The sequence below is a fragment of the Octopus sinensis genome, linkage group LG15, assembly GCF_006345805.1.
Source record: "Octopus sinensis linkage group LG15, ASM634580v1, whole genome shotgun sequence".
Taxonomy (NCBI): Eukaryota; Metazoa; Mollusca; class Cephalopoda; order Octopoda; family Octopodidae; genus Octopus; species Octopus sinensis.
Window position 1 is genome coordinate 9,424,374 of NC_043011.1, and position 25,000 is coordinate 9,449,373.

General features: G+C 34.6%; 1 protein-coding gene across 12 annotated transcripts in view; it reads right to left on the minus strand.

The window, feature by feature from the left end:
• The window catches only part of LOC115219822 (peripheral plasma membrane protein CASK), a 998,477-nt gene that overhangs the window by 63,890 nt on the left and 909,587 nt on the right, over nucleotides 1-25,000 (minus strand). For 11 of the 12 annotated variants that reach the window (XM_036509446.1, XM_036509450.1, XM_036509447.1 and 8 more), the window contains 2 exons: nucleotides 12,588-12,683; nucleotides 12,434-12,487 (listed from right to left, as the gene is read on the minus strand). In XM_036509446.1, coding sequence (XP_036365339.1) covers nucleotides 12,434-12,487; nucleotides 12,588-12,683 — 150 coding nt within the window. The remainder of the gene's footprint in view (nucleotides 1-12,433; nucleotides 12,488-12,587; nucleotides 12,684-25,000) is intronic. The other variant, XM_036509449.1, reaches the window with a different exon arrangement.

Consider the following 25,000-nt stretch of genomic DNA (forward strand, 5'->3'; position numbering starts at 1 on the left):
AGGTGACGGCTGTGCAGGCGATATATATATAATATATATATATATTATTACATATATATATATATATATTACATATATATATATATATATATTACATATATTACATATATATATATATATTACATATATATATATATATATATTACATTATATTATATAATATATTACATATATTAATATATTATATATATATATATATTACATATATATATATAGTATTACATATATTACATATATAATATATATTACATATATATAGATATATTACATATATTACATATATAATATATGACATATATAATATATATAATACATATATATATACATCTATATATAATATATATTACATATATTACATATATATATATATATTATACATATATTATTATATTACAATATATATATATTACATATATATATTATATATATTACATATATTACATATATATATTATTAACATATATATATATATATTACATATATATTATATATATTTACATATAGATATATATATATTACATATATATATATATATATATTACATATATAATATATATTACTATATATATATATATTACAGATATTACATATATTATATTATATTGACATATATATATATATATATTACATATATATATCTATTACATATATTACAATATTAATATATTACATATATTACATATATATAATATATATTACATATAGATATATATATATATATATATATTAGTACATAGATATATATATATATATTACATATATATATATATATATATTACATATTTACATATATAATATATTACATATTTACATATATATACTATTACATATATTACATATATATATATATTACATAATTACATATATATATATATACAACATATATTACATATATAGAATATTACATATATTACATATATATATATATTACATATATTACATATATATATATATTACATATATAGTATATATAGATGACATATATTATATATTACATATATTACAATATATAGATATGACATATATATATATGATATATTACATATATTACAGTATATATATATATATTACGATATTACATATATTACATGATATATATATAGAATATTATTCATATATTACATATATATATATAGGACATATAGATATATATAGATACTATATATAGGATACATATATATATATATATATTATTACATAGATAGATATTACATATATATATATATATATATATATATAACATATATATATATACATATATATATATTATATATTACATTATATATATTACATATATATATATATATATATATATATATTACATATATATATATATATATATATACAGCATATAATATATATATATATAATATATATTACATATATTAATATATATTACATAATATATATATTACATATATATATTACATATCATCATCTCATCATCATCATCATTTAGCGTCCGGTTTCATGCTAGCATGGGGGGGACGGTTCAACTGGGGTCTGGGGAGCCGAAGGCTGCACCAGGCCAGTCAGATCTCTGGACAGGTTTTCGACAGCTGGATGCCCTTCCTAACGCCAACCACTCCGAGAGTGTGGGGGGTGATTTTATGTGCCACCGACACAGGTGCCAGACGAGGCTGGGCGAACGGCCACGCTCGGATGGTGTTTTAGTGTGCCACCGACACAGGTGCCAGACGAGGCTGGCAGACGGCCACGCTCGGATGGTGTTTTATGTGCCACCGACACAGGGCCAGATGAGGCTGGCGGACGGCCACGATCGGATGGTTTTTGTTACGTCCCCAAAGCACGGAGGCCAGTCTATGGCGGTACTGGCTACGGCCACGTTCGGATGATTTTCTTTGTGTGTCACCGGCACTGGTACCACAACGATACAAATTCCATTTATGTTCATCTATTTTGATTTGTTTTGATTTGATTTGATTTGATTTGATTTGATTTGATTTTCACTTGCCTCAACAGGTCTTCACAAGTGTCACAAGAAGGAAGGTATGCATAGGTGGACTGTCTACGAGTCGCGGTCTTCGATGGTGTCTTTATGTGCCACCGACACAGGTGCCAGATTGGCTGGCGAACGGCCACGATCGGATGGTTTTCTTGTGTGCCACCGGTACTGGAACCACAAAGATACAAATTCCCATTGATGTTCATCTATTTTGATTTGGTTTATTTCACTTGCCTCAACAGGTCTTCACAAGTGTCACGCGTGTCACACACTTGCTCAACAGGTCTCCACAAGTGTCACACACTTGCCTCTGCCTCAACAGGTCTTCACAAAGTGTCAACACACTTGCCTCTGCCTCAACAGGTCTTCACAAGTGTCATAAGAGGGAAGGTAAGCACAGGTGGACTGACTACGTCGCCGGGTCTTTGGATGGTGGTGGTGTTTTTTTGTGCCACCGACACAGGGTGCCAGGTGAGGCTGGCGAACGGCCACGATCAAGGGTGTTTTGTTGTGCCCACAGCACGGAGGCCAGTCGACGGCCACGTTCGGATGGTTTTCTTGTGTGCCACCACCGGTTACTGGAACCACAAATTACAATCCATTGATATTCATCTATTTTGATTTGTTTGATTTTCACTTGCCTCAACAGGTCTCTTCACAAGGGTCACACACTTGCTCAACAGGTCTCCACAAGTGTCACACACTTCCTCTGCCTCTGCCTCAAGGTCTTCACAAGTGTCACACACTTGCCTCAACAGTCTTCACAAGTGTCATAAGAGGGAAGGTATGCACAGGTGGACTGACTACGTCGCCGGGTCTTCGATGGTGTCTTTATGTGCCACCGCACAGGTGCCAGATGAGGCTGGCGAACGGCCACGATCGGATGGTGTGTGTTGTGCCCACAGCACGGAGGCCAGTCGATGCGGTACTGGTTACGGCCACGTTTGGGTGGTTTTCTTGTGTGCCACCGGCACTGGTACCACAAAGAATACAATCCACTGATGTTCATCTATTTTGATTATATATATATAGTATATATTATATATATATAGATATATAGATATTATATATATATATATATATTTATATAGATATATATATATATATAATATAAAATATATATTATATATATATAATATATAATATAAAGTATATATATAATATATAATATATAGATATAATATAAGATATATATATAATATTATAATAATATATATATATATATATAATAATATATATATAGATAATATATATATATATCATATAAATATATTATATATATATAATATATATAATATTATAATATATATATATATATATATATATATATAGATATATATATAGTATATATATAGATATATATAATATATATATATATTATATATATATTATATTACTTATATAATATATATAACACAATTCAGCAGTAGGCCCCGATAGGTTCCCTGCTTGTGTCCTGAAGGTGTGTCGACACCAACTTGCATCTCCCCTGCTAATCTGTGGAGAAACTCACTGGATGCTGGCTATATTCCAAAAACCTTCTGTCCAGTCTGTTGTCCCAGTTTTCAAAAAGGGAAACAAGTCCCTTGCAGTGAATTACCGTCCGATCTCACTCACCTCACATATCATCAAGGTATTTGAGAGGGTGGTGAGATCTTGAATAACCCAATTTCCTGGAAGCAACAGACGGCTGATCTCCAACCAAATGGGTTCCGTAATGGAAGGGACTGCCTAACGCAGCTCCTGCATCACTTGAGGACATTTTGAGAGCTTTGGGGAGAGGGCTCCAACACCGATGTCATCTACCTGATTTCAGTCAGTAGGCCTTCGACAGGGTCGATCACAAGATCCTATTGAAAAAAACTATCCAAATTGGTGTCTCTGGAAAGTTACTGAAATGGATAAGTGTTTCCTGACAGACAGATCTCAACATGTTGTAGTTGAAGGGGTACAATCAAGCCCAGCCAGCCACACAGTCGTAGTGGCATCCGCAAGGCACTGTGCGGGCCCACTTCTTTTCATCATTTACATTAATGACATTAATGACATCAACAAGCACAGCAACATAAAAATCTTTGCAGATGACTCCAAGTACAGAAGGTCATAAATGAGGCGAGTGACCGGACATGCCTTCAATCAGATCTACTGGCTGTTATCCAATGGCAGTAAAAAACAATATGCTGGAACGAGGATAAATTTGAGCTAATCCACTTTGGAAAAGAGGATGCCCTGAAACTCCCATACTCCCTTCCTCAGATGAAACTCTCACAGTGTCCAACAACATCAGAGACTTGGGAGTAATGTGGGCAACAACATAACTGGGCCACTCATATAAACACCAAAGTTGACATGGCCCGCAGAATGTGTTTCCTGGATTCTCAGAACTTTCAGTCGAGAGATATCCACACCATTATCCTTCTCTTCTCCACTTTTCCCGACCCCACCTTGAATACTGTGGTCCACTGTGGTCTCCCACACAATACAAGGTATAATAAAAGTTGAAGCACCTCAAAGGGCATCACAAAAAAGATAGATGGCATGACAGGCCTCGACTATTGGGGTCGACTAGAAAAGCTAAAAACTCTATTCTCTCCAACGTCGTCGTGAGCGCTACATCATCATGAATGATGTGGAAAATTTTCCATCAGCATTGCCCAAATGATGTTGGCATCCCTTTAAGGTACATCCAGGCTTGGGCCCCGTGCCATCCGCCCAACCAAACAAAATCGCACTCTCATCTCATAACAACATACGGCACAATTATTTCACCTCAATGGCCCCGCTCTCTTTAACATTACACCAAAACACATTAAAACAGAAACTGACCCTATAGGGTTCAAGAAGTCTTTGGACAGATTCCTCAAGAAATCCCAGATAAACCCCCTACACCCGGATATGTCTCTGTAACAATAACTCTCTACTGATGGGGGGCCATAGTGCCCAAATTCTGACTTGAAAGACTTCACCAGGGTTGCTATTAAGTTAGACATGGCCTGGGCCAATAATGGCCGAAACCTGTCAAAGTGTCAAAGTATATATATATATATAATATATATATATATATCTTATATATATATATATATATATATAATTATATAGATATAATATATATATATAATATATATTACATATATATTACATATATTATATATATATATATTACACACACACATATATATATATTACACCACACAACACATATATATATATTACACCCACACATATATAATATATATATATTATAATATATATATATATATATATATATATATATATATATCTTACATATATATATGTCAATCTCGCTACATACATATACACATACAAGAACACTCTTATAATTGAATATGTCATTTTCCATGCTACATAATCAGTTGTTCAATTAACTGAATTATCTATTTATTGATTGGAAGTGGTTGAGTATTCCAAAGACTCCTATTCTGAACATATTCCTTACTTCCAATCAGTGCAACCCAGGCTGGGTCAAAGTCTTCCTACATACAAACACTATAGAATCTTACTCAGATAGTTCTATACAGCACAAGCTGTACAGTGGGATTGAACCTGCTGCTGCATCCATTACACACATCCCTAATTAGGGTAATTAATCTAGATAAGAAATACAACAATTGTTGCAGGGACTGCATTGGGTCATAATATAAATGGTAGGATAGAATACAGTCTCCAGTCAACTTTCATCTAACTAACACCTTGAATCCAGCTTGTCTTTGCTTCAACATGTTCTACTTTACTAAGATTGCAGTATGTGATTTGAGGAAGATTTGGCTGCTATTTCTATAAAATCTGGAGATTGTGAAGAAGTTCCCTTGTTGATTTATAATATATAGACGTATAAATAGCAGCAAACGAGTAGGGTGTAAAGGACATTAACATTGTATACTGATGTAAACTGACTTCAAGATGTTGTGGGGTTTGTTGAAGGAAAATATTGGAAATTCACATAAAAAAAGTAGAGATCATGTCTTTGTTTACTAAATATGACATCTGGTTTCCTCCTCATCATCATCATCATTGAACGTCCAGTTTCCATGCTGGCATCGGTTATGGTTACTAAACATGAAATATGGTTGTAGTATGATGACAGTATGAAAAAACTTCAGCATCATCAATGCTATGGATGGAGGAAACTGATGAAGAATCAAGAATATTAAAAGTATAAGAAAACAATTTAGACTCTAAGAAACAAAAGATTGGTTAATGCAATGATAAGTTTATCATTATTGGTGGTAGAAGTTATTCCATAGATGAAAACTAATCTAACCCCTTGGTGATGTTGTGTTACAATGGGCAGCATCTCAAGTAAGGAATCAAAGAGAAGGACAAGAACTGTTGATTGGTCATTTCTACAGATTTTGTAAAGAAAAAAACTTGAAAAAAAAATCAGTTTGTTATCTGAAGAATGAATAGAAAACATTGATTGGAATGATTGTTGAAAGACATAATGAATGTAATTGGGAAATTATCCGTAGTTGGGTGAAGTAATAAGAATAAATGATGGTGTTGCAGAGACGTCACACTGGCCTAGAGGTAGGTAGGGTTTACAGACTGAGGATCAGGTTGGAGAATTAGAAAGAAATTCTGTTTGGATTTTGAATAACACCTGTGTAAATCCATTGCGTGGAAGGAAAAGATGGAATGATGTGAAGTGGAGGAAATGACTAGAATTAAAAAATGGGAAAGTTAAGCAACAATGCTGAATAATTATATTGATGACTGGAATGATAAGTCTTTCAATCAACAAATGGAATTTGATTGTTGTAAAGGAATAAGAAACTCTTGGCACCCTGGTATCTGTTTGGTTCACTGTGGCTGCTTCAATTATAAACAATGATGTTGATGGCATTTTACCATGAAATAGTGTGGAGATGAAAAATAAATGGTAAACCGAAGCCAATGATATTGATTTGTTTTATCCTGGAAAAATGGACAGAGTAGATCCTGCTGGGATTCTGATTGGAAACAGAGAGATATGAGATTATTAACATTGGTAAAGTCTGGTGCTCTACCAATTCTAATGTTGGACTGGCAGCAGTAGTGATAGTGGTGGTAGTAGCAGCAGCTGTAGTGGTGGTAGTTCTAGTAGATGGGAGAATGTGACAAAATAGAAAAATATTCATTCAAAAAATAATATCAAAAAGTGTTAAAGAAAATTAATAAAGTACCAACAAAGAAACAAAGATGATGGCATGCAGATATTTTCTCAGTGAAGCATAAAATGGAAGGAGAAAGTTTTTAGGAAATGAAAGTATAAACATAAACAAACGGTAAAGGGAAGACAAATCTTGTGAACTCGTATGTCTAGAATTTCTCGACTGTAAACGATTTACATTTTGGCTTTAGATTTCCTTCTGTACCGTTTTGCTGGCTTTATTATTTCATTCTCCTTCTAAAGGACACAGCTGATTTAAGTTTAAATATTTTGTTTAAATATGAGAATATAAAGACATTGCAAGTAAGAAGTTGCAACTGTATCCAAATCGCAAAGGGAAGCCAATTGTTAGTTTATAGTTATTACTGTCCTAAAAACATGTCACACAGTTGGATTAAATTTTTTTTCTTTACAGTTAATCAAAGGGATAGACTAATTAGATAACGAACGACATTGTTTAGTGGCATGTCAGTGAGTGAGGCTACCACATTGTCTTGTGGTGTGTTTGTGGCAATACCTACCATTGTTACTGAGAACGTTGCTTGAAGTGAAATGGACTTTTAACTGAGGAAACATTTCTCTTATTTGTATTAATGCTATTGAAACACTGAAATGGTGATTATCAAAGGCCAGTTTCAAATGAATTGACTTTCTTTCAAAGATGCTGTATTTGCAATTGTAACAAGCAAAGGTTGATGATATTGTTTCAATATCTAGTCTAGACATTTCATTTATCAATCTGAGAAAGAACTAAACGCATAATGCTGATATTGTAGAGACGTTTTATAAGAGATACAGCATCTGATGCTTTGATTGCATTTATTTCACCTCTGTGGGTGGATGGGTGGGTATGAGTGAAAATACATATTTCTTCAGTTTTCTTTCTTTGAAAAGACCAGGAATGCTAGTGGGGGTTGCAGTGGTGGCTGAAAGGTCAAGTGTATTTAAACAACCTGAGAATAAGGACATTATTAAGGTTGTTAAGAATAGTTGATTAAAAGGTCAAAAATCTGTTGGGTGGAAATACACACACACACACACATTTATCTATATATATAATGGCATATGCACAATAATGAGGGCTTAGGGCAGATTGTGGTCAAAGTACATTGTTGTCTTGTAGTGAAACATGGCCACCACCAAATGTAGAGGATATGTAAAGTTGGGCAGAAACAAAACGAGCATTTTTCTCTGGCTTAGAACAGCAACACCTGTTCTTCTCCAACTGAGCTTCAAAGGTAGTTTCATGTGTGGCTCAAGAGAGTCTAAACACCCAGTCTTCAGTAACATGGCATAGTTAATGGTTTCTAACATAGCACACACCACCACCACCACCACCACTTCTACTGTTACTACTACTACTACTGCTTCTACTATCAGCTTGTTTACTGCTACCACTGCCACTATGACCCACACCTGACACAGTTAATGTAAAACATTTCATGAACATATTGGATATATGAAAACGGATAAACATCACAACATCGTTTCTTTCCATCAATAAAACTGAACATTTCATTACTGTAATAGAAATGGTGTTGGTAGTAGTAGCGGTAGTAGCTGTAGTTGTTGTTATTGCTCATGCTATTGTCCTCATACACTCTGATGTCTGTGTATGTGTGTGGTACAGAAATTCCATAAAGGAAATGAAAATTGTATTGAATTGCAATATTTATGAGTCTGTTGCTTTCTAGGCAAACAACAACAACAACAACAAATATCTATTAATAATAATAATAACAATAATATTTTTTCAATTCACCCATCATATTTCAGCTTTAAATTTTGATAAAAGCCTGACTTTAGCTGATATTACTAAATAATGGGTTTATCTCTTTACTCCGATTGTCCATATAATGGTAATTTCAGACATGGAATGGTTTATATGCTGTGATTGTCTGTAAACCAGAAATATATGATGAGCAGTGAAACTGTGCGGTTCCAAAAGAGTGAAGCCATTCTGCTATGGTAATATTGCATCACAGAAGATATTGAGGAAATGGTGTTCTTTAAGGGGGGTTTTTGGCTGTTCTAACAGAGTCACATGACCATCAGGGTCTGAGGTGAAACTGCATCAGTTTTTTAATATTTGTTTTGACAAAAATAACTCATAATGCAAAAGCAGCCATAAACATAGTGAAATTGTCACATGTAAAGTGGGGGCTATGCCTGTCACATGTGGTGGTGGTTGTGGGGCTGTCACATGGGGAGTGTCGCTTAATGTTTGGACTTCACAACACTTTACTTGTTTTCATATATGTTTTATTTATATATCGGTGCAGGAGTGGCTGTGTGGTAAGTAGCTTGCTAACCAACCACATGGTTCCGGGTTCAGTCCCACTGCGTGGCATCTTGGGCAAGTGTCTTCTGCTATAGCCCCGGGCCGACCAATGCCTTGTGAGTGGATTTGGTAGACGGAAACTGAAAGAAGCCTGTCGTATATATGTATATATATATGTATGTGTGTGCATATGTTTGTGTGTCTGTGTTTGTCCCCCTAGCATTGCTTGACAACCGATGCTGATGTGTTTACGTCTCCATCACTTAGCGGTTTGGCAAAAGACTGATAGAATAAGTACTGGGCTTACAAAGAATAAGTCCTGGGGTCGATTTGCTTGACTAAAGGCGGTGCTCCAGTATGGCCGCAGTCAAATGACTGAAACAAGTAAAAGAGTAAAAGAGTAAAAGAGATACCTTAGAAAAAAAAAAGTACCTCTTTTACTTTTGGTGAATGTCTGTGCAGATCGCTTTCTTCTTCTATTACTACTACTACTACTATTACTACTACTACTACTACTACTACTACTTCCACTCCAGCAGTTCACTAACTATTTCAATGTATTTCTATGTCTTTATATTGTATGTGTGCTTCTGTGTGTGTTTGTATGCATGTATTTGAGTACTTAGTGGTGTGTGTCTGTGATTAGATTTGCCTGTTTAAACTCTTGTTTTCCCTTATTCTGCTTTTGTTACGTACATACATATGTGCACATAAACATGTCACCTTACACCATGCTTCATATCTCATCATGTTTCAAGAAAGCTGGTTATTCTTTCCCCCTCTACGACTGACAAACCTCCACAACCTGTCCAAGATTTTATTTTTCCCTCTAAAAGATTTTTAACTGCATTAAACTTATCATTTGCTGCTGCTGGATCATAGTAAAGAAGGGGTTACAATCAGGGGTGGAGATTGCTTCTCCCTCATGGATTTGATAACAAAATGTTGAGGCAGATTTCATAGACTGCAAAGACTCTTGAACCAGCGCTCACGAGGACAACACAGTCCAGTCTCAAGAGCTGCTTATACTCAGAGGATTTAGATTTAATTAAGATTAAAAAGATCTCTAGCTATGTTTATTGACTGATCTGAAAATGGTGAAGCAATATTCCAATTTGGAAGGGCTTGGAAAGGACCATTAGGCCTGTGAATCTTTTGAAGGAGGTCAATTTGGGGGAGTGTTTATTGACCCCACATAAATTACATATCTGCTGACATGTAGTGTGTGTATGTGTATATAAATGCATGTGTGTGTCACATGTTGACATGTAGTATACATGTCACCTATTGACTTAATATAGTATATATTTGTTGATGTGTAGTGCGTGTGTGTGTCAGCCCCGTGCTGACATGGTATATATGTTGTATGTTGACAATAATGGTTTTTATCATATTCTAATATGAAACAAATTACCAACCGACCGACTGACCAGCTGCAATAAATTTAGTTTATTAAAAAACAAAAATATATAAAAATAAAAACACAAAGGAAGGTTATGAATGCAACAACTGATCTACATCTGATGACACATGCTTGCAAAGGGTTAAAGAGCATGCATGACAACACATAGGATTGAAACCCTGATGGCACTTAGAACAATGCAAGAAGGTTTATTGCTAAGCTGACTAAGAAGCTTTCCCATATGACAGCAAACTTTATTATTATTATTATTATTATTATGAGGATGGATGGCAGAATGGTGGATGCTTGACAGAATGATTTGCAGTACTTGGTTGGGTCTCTTTAAATTCTGATTTCAGATATAAGTTTGAACCGTTGTCCTTCATCCTTCAATACTCTCTGTAGAAGTTTGCATTATTTCGTTAGGGTGAATGGAAGAAGGATTTTAAAAAAATAATACAACCCCCCGCCCATATAAATCCATTCAGTTACATTTGCTTCTGTTTGAAGAGTTTCCAGCCCAAATAATGTAAAGAAAATTCCCACTCGATAATTGAACTGTGAAAGATGGTTTATAGGATTCAGTAGCATTGTGGTTCATTAAGAACTGGAAGTCTGAGAGTCTTAGATGCTCTTGTAACCAAATATCATTATTTGTCATCATTCATTAACACCACTTTCCATGCTATAAGGGGTGAGAGCATGAGGCAATGCCCTCCTACACTGACCAGGGCAAAGGTCATTTGGAGACAATGTCCTCCTACACTGGCCAGGGCAAAGGTCATTTTTGATTATTGTGTTTTGTGAGGTGTAGACAAATATTTCCTTACAAGTGGTAAAAAGTTTGAAAGTAATAATAATTATAAATTTATGATTAAAATATTTGAGTCACTTTGTTCTGAGTGATGGAGAAAGTTTTTGGGCTGTTTCAAAAACTGAAAGATAATGTTTCACAGACTAATATATTGTTATGCTAGATAATTTATTTTAATGATAAGAGATGGAGAAAGAAAGTGTCTTTTATTGATGAAAATGAGCTGGAATTTGTTGATCTTTGAGTTAACACTAAAGAGTCAACCTAGATCCATTCCTGTCTACATACAGAAACTACCAACAAAAGGGCAGAGTTTAGTGACAACTCATCAGGAACTCTCCACCAATATGTGGGCTTTGTAGTATTGCATGTTGGTTTAACTAGATACCACTTCTGCAACAGTCATCTTAAATGTTTGAGTCAAATATTCCCTTTTAAATTTCCAGTTGTATTCTTTAAAATCCTATTTGTGATATCACTAGTTAACCCTGAAAAACAGACTATTATTATCAGTATGGCAGCATTTCTGGGCAACTGGAGACATGATGGAGTTGAAGAGTCCTTAGTAAAGAGATGTTAAATAGTCACCACTGATAGAACTGTTTGCTATAGTAATAGTAGTGGGGGGGATGAGGAGGATGAGGAGGGGGCAGTGAAAATAAACGCAAACCCAAACATGCAGCAAAATAAAAATGAAACAAAAAATTAACAATGAACTGGCACCAGACTATATAGCTACTGCTAGACTGGGTAGGGGTCACTGCTGCCGGTGAAAGGCTGCAGGTGAATAGGATGATTACCTCACACCGAGCCGGAACATATCTGTAACTAGGTACAGTCCGTTGTGCTTCTTTCTGGAATGACAGAAATTGACAAGAAAGGTGCTTCAGAGAAAAGGGAAGTGAACAAGAAAATAAAGAGGATATAAGCAGTCTCAGATAAGGAATAACATACCTCTTTGGGGTTCAAACTCTGGTCGAATTTGTCACTGAAGTACCAGGAGGAAGCTGATGGGACAACATTGAAGCTGACGGGGCCTTGTAGAGATTTCTGACAAAATAGAAAAATAATAAATGAATTAGGTTAAACGTGAAATACAGAAGATGATACACACAACATAAGTTGTCTTTAATATGATTTAATTAAAATCGTGTTGGAGTATTGCATGAAATATTTCAGTGAAAATGTCAGTTCAATGACATGGGGGGGGGGGAGAAATCAAGGTTTTACAGTAATTATTCAAAAACTAAAGAGAATTTAGCAATCAAAACTATTGATCTGCAGAAAACATTGGTAAGTTATTTCATTACTTAGCCTCAGGTTTATACGTATATTATAGCTAATATATAACACTCCAGTTCGAACTTTATTATATCTGGTCATTTAAAAATCAATCTGAAATCATTTACAATGGATTTCATATTAAATAATATATTTTACATCAATCAGTTTTGTTTGTACTAACTGAAGGCTTTCAAAATTCAGCTATGAAATTCTCTGTCACTGTCTCCATGATATAAACGGCTATAAGGCACCATGTTTAATATATTCACAAGAAAAGCCCTATATCTGACTGGTAATCCCCATTTCTTTATTGATCAACTTACAATGATTATTCAGATCTAATCTATTCGTTATTTGTAATTACATTCTACACAACTTGTTACAATGTTTGTCTCTTTGAAATCCCTACATTGATTGAAATCAATACTTCTTAACCCTGTCATCAAACTTAATCCTTTCAAATTCCATCTAAACATCATCAATTTTATCGATTCCCCACCCCCATTCTGACCTCCTGATTGTAGAGGAACACCTTATGGTCAAGTGTCTTGAAAACATTAAATATATTTATATTTGTGACAAAACTATTGAAAAGGTTGCAAGATGCAATGAAAATTTTAGGAAAATAAAAGGAAGAAATAACTGGAAATTTTACCGGTGAGTGTGTTACATAATAAGGCACAAAAATAAAATGACTCTCCCCAGACACAACGGAATATGCTTCAACACATGAACTCATATAAAGGATCTTGCAAACCAAATCCAAAAACGAAATACTTGTGACAATTATATAGGAAAATACCATGTATGACATTATGGAAGTGACTCTATACTATCTGTTTTATGTCTGGAACAATCCTTGGCTCTCTTTGATATATTTGGTGGATTTGGGGTAAAAATGTAATAACACTGGTAGGATTCCTGGTTGTTGAAAAATATTGGAAAGAAGAATTGGGGAATAATATAACATGAGATAATATTGGGAAGATGGAAGAATGCTGCAGATATATTTTGTGGTGTTATATAGAATAAAACAGTTTCCATTGACAACAAAATTCAATTTGTCTACATTCTACACAATTCTAACAAAACTCTCTTCCATGATGCCAAACTACAAGAGTTAATAATTGTAAGAAAGTTTCAAAGAATGGCTGTAAGTTTGTGCTTAAAAATCACTTGATTCCTCAAATTGTTTTTGGCATGTGATTTCTGCGATAATTATTGATTACTAGGAATGGAAAATATCTAAGAATGGAACCAAGTCCATTTTTAAGGAAATCTAGCAGACGATATGAGAACTATAATAATATTTGTAGAACAAATAGCTTGAGTAAAATAAACTGAGCTGGTAGTGGTCATGGTGGTTGTATTGAATTGGTGGTGGTTGTAGTGGTAGAGGTTACAGGGTTGGTGGTGGATGTAGTGTGGTGGTGGTGGTGTTTATAAAAGTGCTTATAGTGAAGTGGTGGGATGGTAATATTTAGTGACAGCGATGATAGTAGTGGTGGTGATAGTAGTAGTAGTATTGCTAGGAATGGGGTGGTGGTAGCAGTGGTGCTGGTTGTAGTTTTAACAATCCCAAAAGATACATCAGCCATTTATTATTCAAATATCCACAATATTCAATGGTAAACGTTATATGAATGTTATTGTTATTATTGGCCTTGAGCCGAAATCAGAAACCATTCTCTTTTATTACATTCTCTTTTATTTATGTGTTATTCAATCAATACGACCGGTTGCAAGGCTTTCAGATCACAATCATAGACTTCTCAATAGAGTTCAACATTCATTAGCTACTGTACTCAATAGGAAGCTATATCTTACATTAGAGCACAGTGACATACATTCCACAGCAGAGTACAATGACATTTAGTATGTATCACTATAGAATGCCGTGGAGGCGCAATGGCTAGGGCAGCGGACTCGTGGTTGTGGGATCGCGGTTTCGATTCCCAGACCAGGCGTTATGAGTGTTTATTGAGCGAAAACACCTAAAGCTCCACGAGGCTCCGGCAGGGGGTGGTGGCGATCCCTGCTGTACTCTTTCACCACAACTTTCTCTCACTCTTTCTTCTGTTGGCCTGTTCGCTTAACCAGTGGGGTGGTGTCACTTGAAGGCTAAAACAATGTGAAGCGCATTGTGACCAGCGATGTGTAGCAACATCTGATAGCCTGGTCGATCATGGTGATAGTCACGGTAGCTATAAAATGCCATACCAGGGGGGACAAGCACAGTTTGGCCACACAGAAACACACTTTTAGCTTGATTATTTTCCTGTCAAAATACATTTTTCCATGGAAAATTATATACATTTGAAAGTTCAAGATGTGAACTTTCTTCTCAAAGAATTCTGATCAACATCCAACATTTACATATCAAGCCAGGGTCCCAGGTACTTTAACCTATTCACAAGGTTGGTCCCTTTTTTGACTGCTGAATAGTAGCTCCCATTCTAGTGCAATGTACTGAAGTGATATAACTCAATTTGTGTTGAAACTCACATAGTCATGAAGAGAGGACATTTTTTTGCTTTTTTCCAAATATTTAGTTGGAGCAGAATGTTAAGAAATGGACGTACTAACCACTAAGTAAACACATGTTTCTATAAAAACAATGTACTCTATGGATGTACTCTAAGGAGTCTTCTAGAGCCCAAAATTAGCATTGGACTCGTATTGAGAATGTTGTTTATTCTCTCTCACTGTTTTAACATGTGGAGAGTGAGGTCTAAATTTTACTTAAAGGATATTCTTGTACATGTAAAATTTGGTTTTCTTTGTGAAAAATTGGTTAAATTTTGCCAATAGGAATTATGAATATTATTCTGTAGATTATTAAAGTCAGATGTGGTGAATATCTTTTGTTTTTCCGATTTTGAATTTACAGTTGGACAATTTATGGTAGTGTTTGCATATTTGTTTTGGGTTTTTTTTTTGTTTTTGTTTCTCCTGCTGAGGAATTTGCAAATATTTTTGATGTCTTTAATTTATATATTTTCAAGCTAAAACAAGGAACTAGTTTTCAGATTTTGTTTGTTATTTAATGAAGGTCTACATGTAATTCTGAGAAAGGTACCAGGTGGTCATTGGTTGTGCTAGAAACAACAGCTAAACCTCCCTTAAATCACACACCTTTCCATTTGAAAATATTTTCAATTTTCTTTTTTTTTTAACCAAAAAAGCTTCTCCCATCGTTTTTAAGTGTATAACACAAAACAAATTGGTCTGAGGGCTGGTAGAGGGAAGAGAGGGGATGTTTGGGGAAAATATTTTTTTCAAAAATTTTTTTCTATAAAAAGCTTCTTTCCCATCCTTTTCAATACTGCAAGGAACAATAAATTGGAAAAATCCCCATCAAATTTGGAGAAAATTCAATTTATGTTGAGATTTATTTACAAATGTGCTAAAATTCAAGTCCCTGTGCCTTGTACATTTGGATTCAGCTGGGTCTGAAAACATCACAAAACTAACTGGCCGTTACACATAACAAAATAGGCTTTCATAAATATTTTTTAAATTGTTGAAACAAAATATTTCCATTCCAAAAACCTGTAAAAAAACATAGGCAACTGCTATACCCCCATGGTCACTATAAATTTGTGTAACTTGAAGATTAATATCCCCTCAATTTCAAAGATATGACATCACAAAGACGGCTAATTATTCATTTAGGCCAATGAGGCAAGATTTTGACCAATCCACTGACCATTCAAACCTTCATATTTCCTAAAATATTCCTCTGAATTTCACAAATGAAGTATCAAAATGTTTCTTTTTGGATTCTCTCCAAGAAAAAGTAGAAATTACATTTAAATATTTTAGAAAACCTTTAGTGATACCTACATGTAGTCCAAAACAGAGTAAGACATACCACTTCACAGTAAAGGAAACTTTTTCTATCCCATCAGAGTTGTATTTAATGTTGTATATAAATCCTGAATTATTACACCTTGTTGGTGACATACAAAGAGGACCCAGTCCATGCTGGACTAATAAAGGGATTAGCTGTAGAAACTCAAATTGGTGTTTGGTGCAGCCTTCTGGCTTGCCTGCCCTCAGTCAAACCATCCAACCCATGCCAGCTTGGAAAGCAGATGTCAAACAATGGTGATGATGACGATGATGATTAGCCAACCATACTGCTAGTTTTATATATTATTGTTTTATTGTCTCCTGTCTGCTACTAACCACTCACCTATGAAGTAGGGACTCGTAGAACCTATTTAGTTCAGACCGGCAAACTGGATCAAGCTAGTTAGGTACCTTAGTCATGGCCGCACAATCAGTCAAACAAACTGGATCAAACTAGTTAGGTCCTTTACTCATGGCCATAACACAACAGGCCTTACTAGTAAGATCTGGTTTTACAATCACAATTAAAGCAGAACTTTAATCTCTCAACTAGTTTGATCCTGTGCAAAATGCTGCTGTGATGCTCTGCGAATGGTGCCAATAGAAAAAGGACAATGTTTGAAATTAATTAAATAAACTAATTAGCTACTAAATATAAATGACTGAATTAATTGCCTCATTCTAAGAGTTTTCAAGATCAGCTCTACAAGTGATAATTTATCATTCAGTGAAACCGATTTTTAGATATTGAGTGATTGTTAAAGATATTTAATATATATTTAGTGATCTGCTGTAATGGAGACTGTAACACAAATGGGTCTATTTTAAAAGAAAGGAGATGTTAGTATCTGAAGAGGAATAAAAGGGGCTAAAGTGACACAATTGTTACGGTGCTAATCAAAATGCTTGATGGCATTTTTTCCATCTTTGCATTCTAAGTTTAAATGCTGCTGGGGTTCACTTTATCTTTCATCTTTTCGTGGGGAGTCAATGAAATAAGGGCCAGTTGAGCACTTGGGTTGATGTTGTCAACATACCCTTTCTTTTGAAATTGATGACCTTGTGCCAAAATTTGGAACCAATATCTTAATAGGAATATAATTATACCTCACAAGGATTTCTAAAATAAGCTCACAAGGAGAACACAGCTGAAAAAAATTCCCCCAGTACAAGGTGGATAGTTGTTATATTGATATTTTTGGTGAATAAATGAGAAATATGAACACAAGTGAAGTTAGAAAATAGACATGTAACACATGACGGCAAAGTACTCAATGGGTCAGAGGCATTGAGATATGATCAGTATTTATCCTGAGATAAGATTATCTAGTCTGTTAGTTGCTTTATCTGAGAGTTTAGGAATATGGTGCCAACTGCTTAAGTATTCTTAATATGGACGTTTTAAACTCAAATATCTATTTTTAAAGGTTTTTTTCTCTTTCTGCAGCTCAATCAACTTCCGTATCCTTAGTAGAATCACTTTTACTTGACATTCCACTTTCATCACTTACACTGCCTCTCTCTAATTTAAGGATCTCTCTATTTCAACAGTCTTATCTTTTCTCTCTTCCCTTATAAGGTGAAAGTACTAGATTATTGACCACAACCTCACAGGATTAAATCCTACTGTAGCCTCTACAAATTTCATAATTCTACTTTCTCTTTGTCCATCTGAACAAATAAATTTTACCAACCAATGAGCAAGCCTGTATACTAGTAATATCAGCTAAATCTTCCTTGAAGAACACCTTACATTTTGATAAATAACAAAGGCACTGTATAATATAATCCTAGACAGTGTCTAAATAAAAGACCGTATGACCATGACTGTCATACCTTCAGATGTAGTTGATCAGGGCTGACCAAGGGTTAAAAAAAAAACAATAACCAGTTTCACTTCAAGGTTGAACAGATAGTGTTAAGAAGGACTGCAAAAACAATTTCTCCATCAAATAAGTCATCCATGTTGACTTGGTCAAATAGATGGAAAATATTAAAAGAAAATATTTCTCTTCAAATAAAATCAAACAAATAAAATTTCAGTTGTTTTAAACAAAGCCATTTTAAGAATCAACAAATTGAATTGTTTTTTTCTATTTACACTGTTTGCCATCAATTATTCCTTGTTATCATGGATATATATGTGTTTTTCAAATATTTTTCATATTTAGATGTCCATTTTCCAGCTAACTAAACTGTATTAAGAGTGGAATCAATTTTATTTTTAACCTTAAGCATGAAAATTCTCCTCTCTCCATCGTACATGAAATTATTTAACTGATATTTGCTCACAGTGACCAAAATTAGATTCCTTGAATTCTAATTATCTGGTTTTTCAAGTATTCACAGAGTTATGTTTCAAGCTATGAGCTCCACATAAAGGGCTTCAGTAGAACCGAACCCCTGACCAATGTATCTAGGGGTGCAGTGATTTGGTCCAGTTCACTAATAAACAAAATGAAAATAAGCAAACAAGAAAAACAAGTCCCAAACTCACTGTGAGGAATTAAGTTTTCTTATTTGAACAACAACAAATAGTTTTAACATTACATAGTTGTGTGGTTACCACACACACACATTCTCTGGGTGTGCCATTCTAAAAAGACATTTGCCTGTTGTCTGTAAGTGAACCACATGTAACAGCATTGTGGAAAGAGTTATAAAAATATTGTCTGCAGTTTGATAATAATACTTCCTTGAAATTGCTGTAGATTTTAATATGAGAGAGAGGGGGGAGAGAGAGAGAATAAAGAAAGAGGGGAAGGGGGAATCTTGTGTTAATGTTTTTATCTTAAATGTAACATCGATAATGTTGGTTACTTGAAAAAAAAAAAATCACAACAGAGAAGAGTTGAAGGAATTTGGCAATGAGGTGAACTGTTGTATGGTTGAAGCTATTAAAGAAAACTAAAAAATGGCACAAATAAAGAGATATTGAAAGTAAAATGCCTTTAAAAATCTCCTTTTGGAAGTAGTTTTTTGAAAATAACTAGATCAATATGAGAGTAGCATTGCCAATATTATTGATAGTCATAGTAGATATGTCTGTCTGTCTGTCTTTCTACTCAATATCTCGGCGGCAGCGGTGATAGGAGAGAACTTATAAACTTTAGCAGTTCTTCCTTGCAGGTTAAAAGTTTTTAAAAAATGTTTTTGGAAGAATCAAAAGTCAAATTAGAAATGAAAGAAGAATAAAGAAATAAAAAACCCAAATGGTACCAATTGTATTATTAATAACAAAGTAAAGATGGTGAAGTTTCTACAGTATTGGTAAATAGGGAAAAAATAACCAAAACTACATGAGAAATAAACATAAACAAATTTTGAAGCTCAACAAATTAAATTTCTTTTTCTAAGACAAGCATAGATAGAGCTAACAGGAATATTATTCCAACTTTTTTTTTATTATTATTATTATTATTATTATTATTTTTATTATAGTGGTGAGCTGGCAGAATCATTGACACACCGAGCAAAATGCTTTTTGGCATTTTGTCCATTTTTATGTTCTAAGTTCGAATTCTGCCAAGGTTGACTTTGCCTTTCATATCCCTTTAGGGTCAATAAAGTACCAGCTGAAAACTAGGGTTGATCTAATTGATTTAACCCCTCCCCTCAAAATTTCAAGCCGTGTGCTTATAGCAGAAAGGCTTATTATTGTTCTATGCTGGCATGGTTTTTACAAAAGCTGGTGAGGCTGGAGAGCTGTACCCGGCTCTAATGTCTGCTTTGGAATGGTTTCTATGGCTGGATGCCCTTCCTAATGCCAACCACTTTACAAACTGTAGTGGGTGCGTCTTATGTGGCACCAGCAATAGCAGAGTCACCAAATAACTTGCAAGACAAAAAGCTGAGTGAGGGAGTGAAACCAAGGGAAATGGCTGTGTGCCGGGTGAAAGGTTACAACATAACACAGGGACAGGAGTAGTTGTCTCACTACAGAGGAGATACTTGGCTACCCCTGTAGGACAAGGAAGGAAAGGAAATGGTGGGGGGGAGGGAGGAGAGAGAGATAGACAGTCAGTCAGAGTGAAAGAGAGAAGTAAATCCTACTCAATCTTAATGTCTATTTCAGTTGGAAATGTGAGGACAAAATCTTCAATACAGCACTAAAACTGTGTCATCTTTGAAGCCAACTTTTGTCAAATCTAAACACTAGGTTTTCTGGATCTGTTTTTCAGCTTTTTAGCCTCAGAAAATCTTTTGCTGTTGTTGTTTAACTCTAGGTCAGCTTCTATTGAGCAAAGTAAAGGCATTCCAGCCATGGACATTTTTCCTTATCGCCAGGGATAGTGTATCTCTGACTACATCAGCCAATGGCCTACCTTTTTTAAAAGCTAGAAGGATGTTGGAAATTTAGCTGCAATTTCTAAGTGATGTCCATGTTGGATATATTTAGCATATGTTACAGATTATAGATTATGTAAAATTATATAAGCTATAACACTTGGTCAGTTTTGGTCCAGTTAACTTATTATTAATTTATTAATGTTGTTTTGAATTGATCATGCATTATCTCATAGCATCAAGATTTTGATGATGTGATTGTTCATTTTTAGAATGGCATTGTAGGGTGAGTGTGAGAGGCTGGATCTGACTGGTTTGAACTTAAAACAGCTTCAGGTCAAATCTGACTAGTTTAAATGCTAAAGGTTTAAAGCAGTAATCATCCAGTCTTTTATTCATAAATATTATAAATTGAGGGAGATTTAGACACTATTTCAAGCAGGTTGAGCGCTGCATGGATTCTTTTTTTTTTTTTCTTATTAGTTTGGGAAAGCCTTTATCCTCATCTGATGTAAGAACTCCCTAGTGAAACATTTCCATGAATCCAAAGCACCCCACTATCACCCCACCATTGTTTACCAAACAAGAGAAAGAAATGTTGTAAATATATTTGTGAAATAAACATTATGCTAATGAATAAAGGAAATTCTATTCAAAGAGTTGAATTCAATTATGGACAATTTATTTGGTGAAAATGTCGTTAGTAAAAAAATGGTTTTAGGAATAAATTTCTGTTTGTTTTTGAGGTTTCTGTAATTTATGTTAACAAACATTTTGAAAAATTCTTTGTATGTCCTTGTGATGGTGTTGCTGTTGGTTTAATTGGTTAACTGTTCTGTATTATGACAATAAACACACACACTTTTATTGAGATATCAACAATTTAGAAATGTAATTAAAAAAGAACCATTAAAGTCGAGAGTTAAATTATCAGATATTTAATTTCTCTCTCATTATTTTTCTGCTATTTTTTGTCTGTCTGCCTCTCACTCTGCTTTCCTCGGTCTCTTTGTCCCCACCCTCCCTTTTTCCTACACACACACATTATTTTTGGGACCAACCCCAAGCTGAAACATACTGTATATACTCATACACTACTTACAACACTTCAAGCACACAAAAATGTCTACATGCACGTTAATATATATGTATACACACATCAATGCATAGATATACACTGACTCTCGCTTCGCTTTCTACGTGATTCAAACAAACTATAAACTTGGAATCAACAATCTGTATTTTCAACACGTTTTCTCCTCATTACTGAATATTGTTCACTGCTTTTTTTTTTCTGGCCTTCCTAACCACATGTGGGAATTCATGTAGCAGTAACATGCGGCATCAACAGAATTATTGCAACAATTTAGTGGCTGAGTGAATGAAATATTAGATTAGTAACCAATGAGCTGTCAGTTTATATCTAATGTAACTGATCGATATTGTGTTTGTGAACAAGACACTTGATTCTACATGCCTTATTCAATCTTTCCCTCCAAAGTGGACTCCAGGCTTTTCTGGAATACTTTCTGTTAATAAACTAGAAACTTTTCACATGATGAATACAACAGAAATCAGAATTAACTGTAAGTTCTAGGAATTTGTGTGACTCATGAATGGATTTCTCTTTTTTGGTTGTTACCTATTTGTTTCTAGACTATACTAGTAACGGTTGATTAGTAGACAGAGAGAGTGGAACATGAGGAAGCAACAAATTAATGTCTTACATCTTCAGATTTATAAATTCCCAGGTGAAACAGTCATAGCTAACAGTGCAGAAGGGCATCCCCGTTCTGTATTACTGGTACATCATAGTTTAATATAAAGACTGGAAGCACAGATTTATATTTGGACTAAGGCCCTTTACTGACATTTCACAGACACACTATTGAAGACTAGCAAGTTAGCTTATGGATGTAAATTAACAAATGGAAACCTCATTCTTGAAAGCTTCCACAGAAACTATACTTCACTCTTTTTCTTTCTCTCTTTCAGAATTGTAATTTATCACAACATTACAGTCCATTACAGAATAAACCTATAGGTTTTAATGACTGCTGTAGGCCTTAACATACAGTGCTGGCTAAAATCTCTAAATATATTATATGGGCACAGTAGAGTACTGTAAAGATTCTTTTTTTCATATTTATATCTGTCGTAACAGCTTGATTGTATGTAATAGAATGATGTAAACAGCTTGTCTATATGTAGAATATCTTTGTGAATAGTTAAAGAAGGAAACAGATTAGTTCCAATCCTGTTTTGAATTTTCATCAGTGACTGAACCCTACTTTTTAACTATTCACTGAGACCCTGTCCATTAGAGGCTGGAGTAAATCAGAGCATTTTGTTGTTCAACAAAGAGGATACACATTCTCTAAGGCAATCCCAATGCAAGATTCAAAGTAATCCAGCTAATCTCTCTTTCTCTTTTATAATCAGCGTTTACATGTGCGTGTATATATATATATTGTAAAATATACAGTATTTATAATTTGTATTCAGGTAGAGTGTTTACATGTATCTATATCATGTATAATATATGTTGCTTATATTGTATAATCAGACTCTTTTTACGTATATAACCAGCCCACTTAAAACTACCTTGGATCGTAGGGTGACATGTTATGCTTGTGGAGACCTATTGAGTCAAGTACATCAACATCAAAATCAAATCAAATGGAAATTGTAGTTGTGACCCCTGTGCCGGTAGCACGTAAAAAACACCATCCAAACGTGGCCGATGCCAGTGCTGCTATGACTGGCTTCCATGCCAATGGCGCATAAAAAGCACCATCCGATCATGGTCGATGCCTGCTCCTCTGGCCAATGTGCCAGTGGCATGTAAAAAACACCCACTACACTCTCGGAGTGGTTAGCGTTAGAAAGGGCATCCAACTGTAGAAACACTGCCAGATCAGATTGGGGCCTGGTGCAGCCTCCGGCCTTCCCAGTCCCCAGCCAAACTATCCAATCCATGCCAGCATGGAAAATGGACGTTAAACGATGATGATGATGATTGTACAATATCTATTGTCTATATTGTATATCACACAGTGTGTTACCAATGTGTCTATCTATTGTATAACATATAAAGTTTATATATTGTATAATCAGACAGGGTGTTCAGAGCTGTCTGTACAGTATTGGCTAAGAGTCTGTGGAACCGTTGTTTAGTTCAGTAATACAAGCATTGCAGCCCATTAATGTTAACACATCAGTGATTGATTGATTCTATTGCAATATCAATAGAAAGCGGTCGTAACTACTTTTGTTCATTAAACTAAAATATGACAACACTGCTTGTGTGTGGACGTTCGTTTCTACACCAGCCAGGGAGACACTTGTAGTTTGTTCCAGTTTCATCAGACTTAATAAGATAAAAAATATATATTTCTATTTTTAGGATAGCAATCTATTTTAAGTAACCTTTCGAAAAAAATCTGGAACTTCTTCACCACAGATTCAACAGTTTGTGGTAGATAGTGTCAATGTGTTGAGGTATGTGGAATTAGAGAGAGAGAGAGAGAGAGAGAGAGAGAGAGAGACAGTGTTTTTACTTTAATACCGGAAGTAGAAAACTCAAAATGTTAATTCTTTATCCATGTTTAATATCAAAGACAACAGTTAGGATTCATTATCTTGTTTTGGTTTTAAACCTGTTGTTGCAAATATTCAGCTGGGTTGGCTCGGTTTAGTCAACAATGCTATTCACATATCTCAATCTTCTAACAGCTTCTGCAACGTTCAATAATCACAGCTCTAACATTACTACTACCCCCCCTCCTCCTCCTCCAAATTCCAGGTCATATCTCATTTCTAATATACATCCTTAGTAAAATCTCTCTGAAATCATTGACCATCACATTTAAAAAGAAGTGATGACAGTAACACATTTTGATCCTAAGACTGACTACAAGGGGCTGAACAACAACACCACC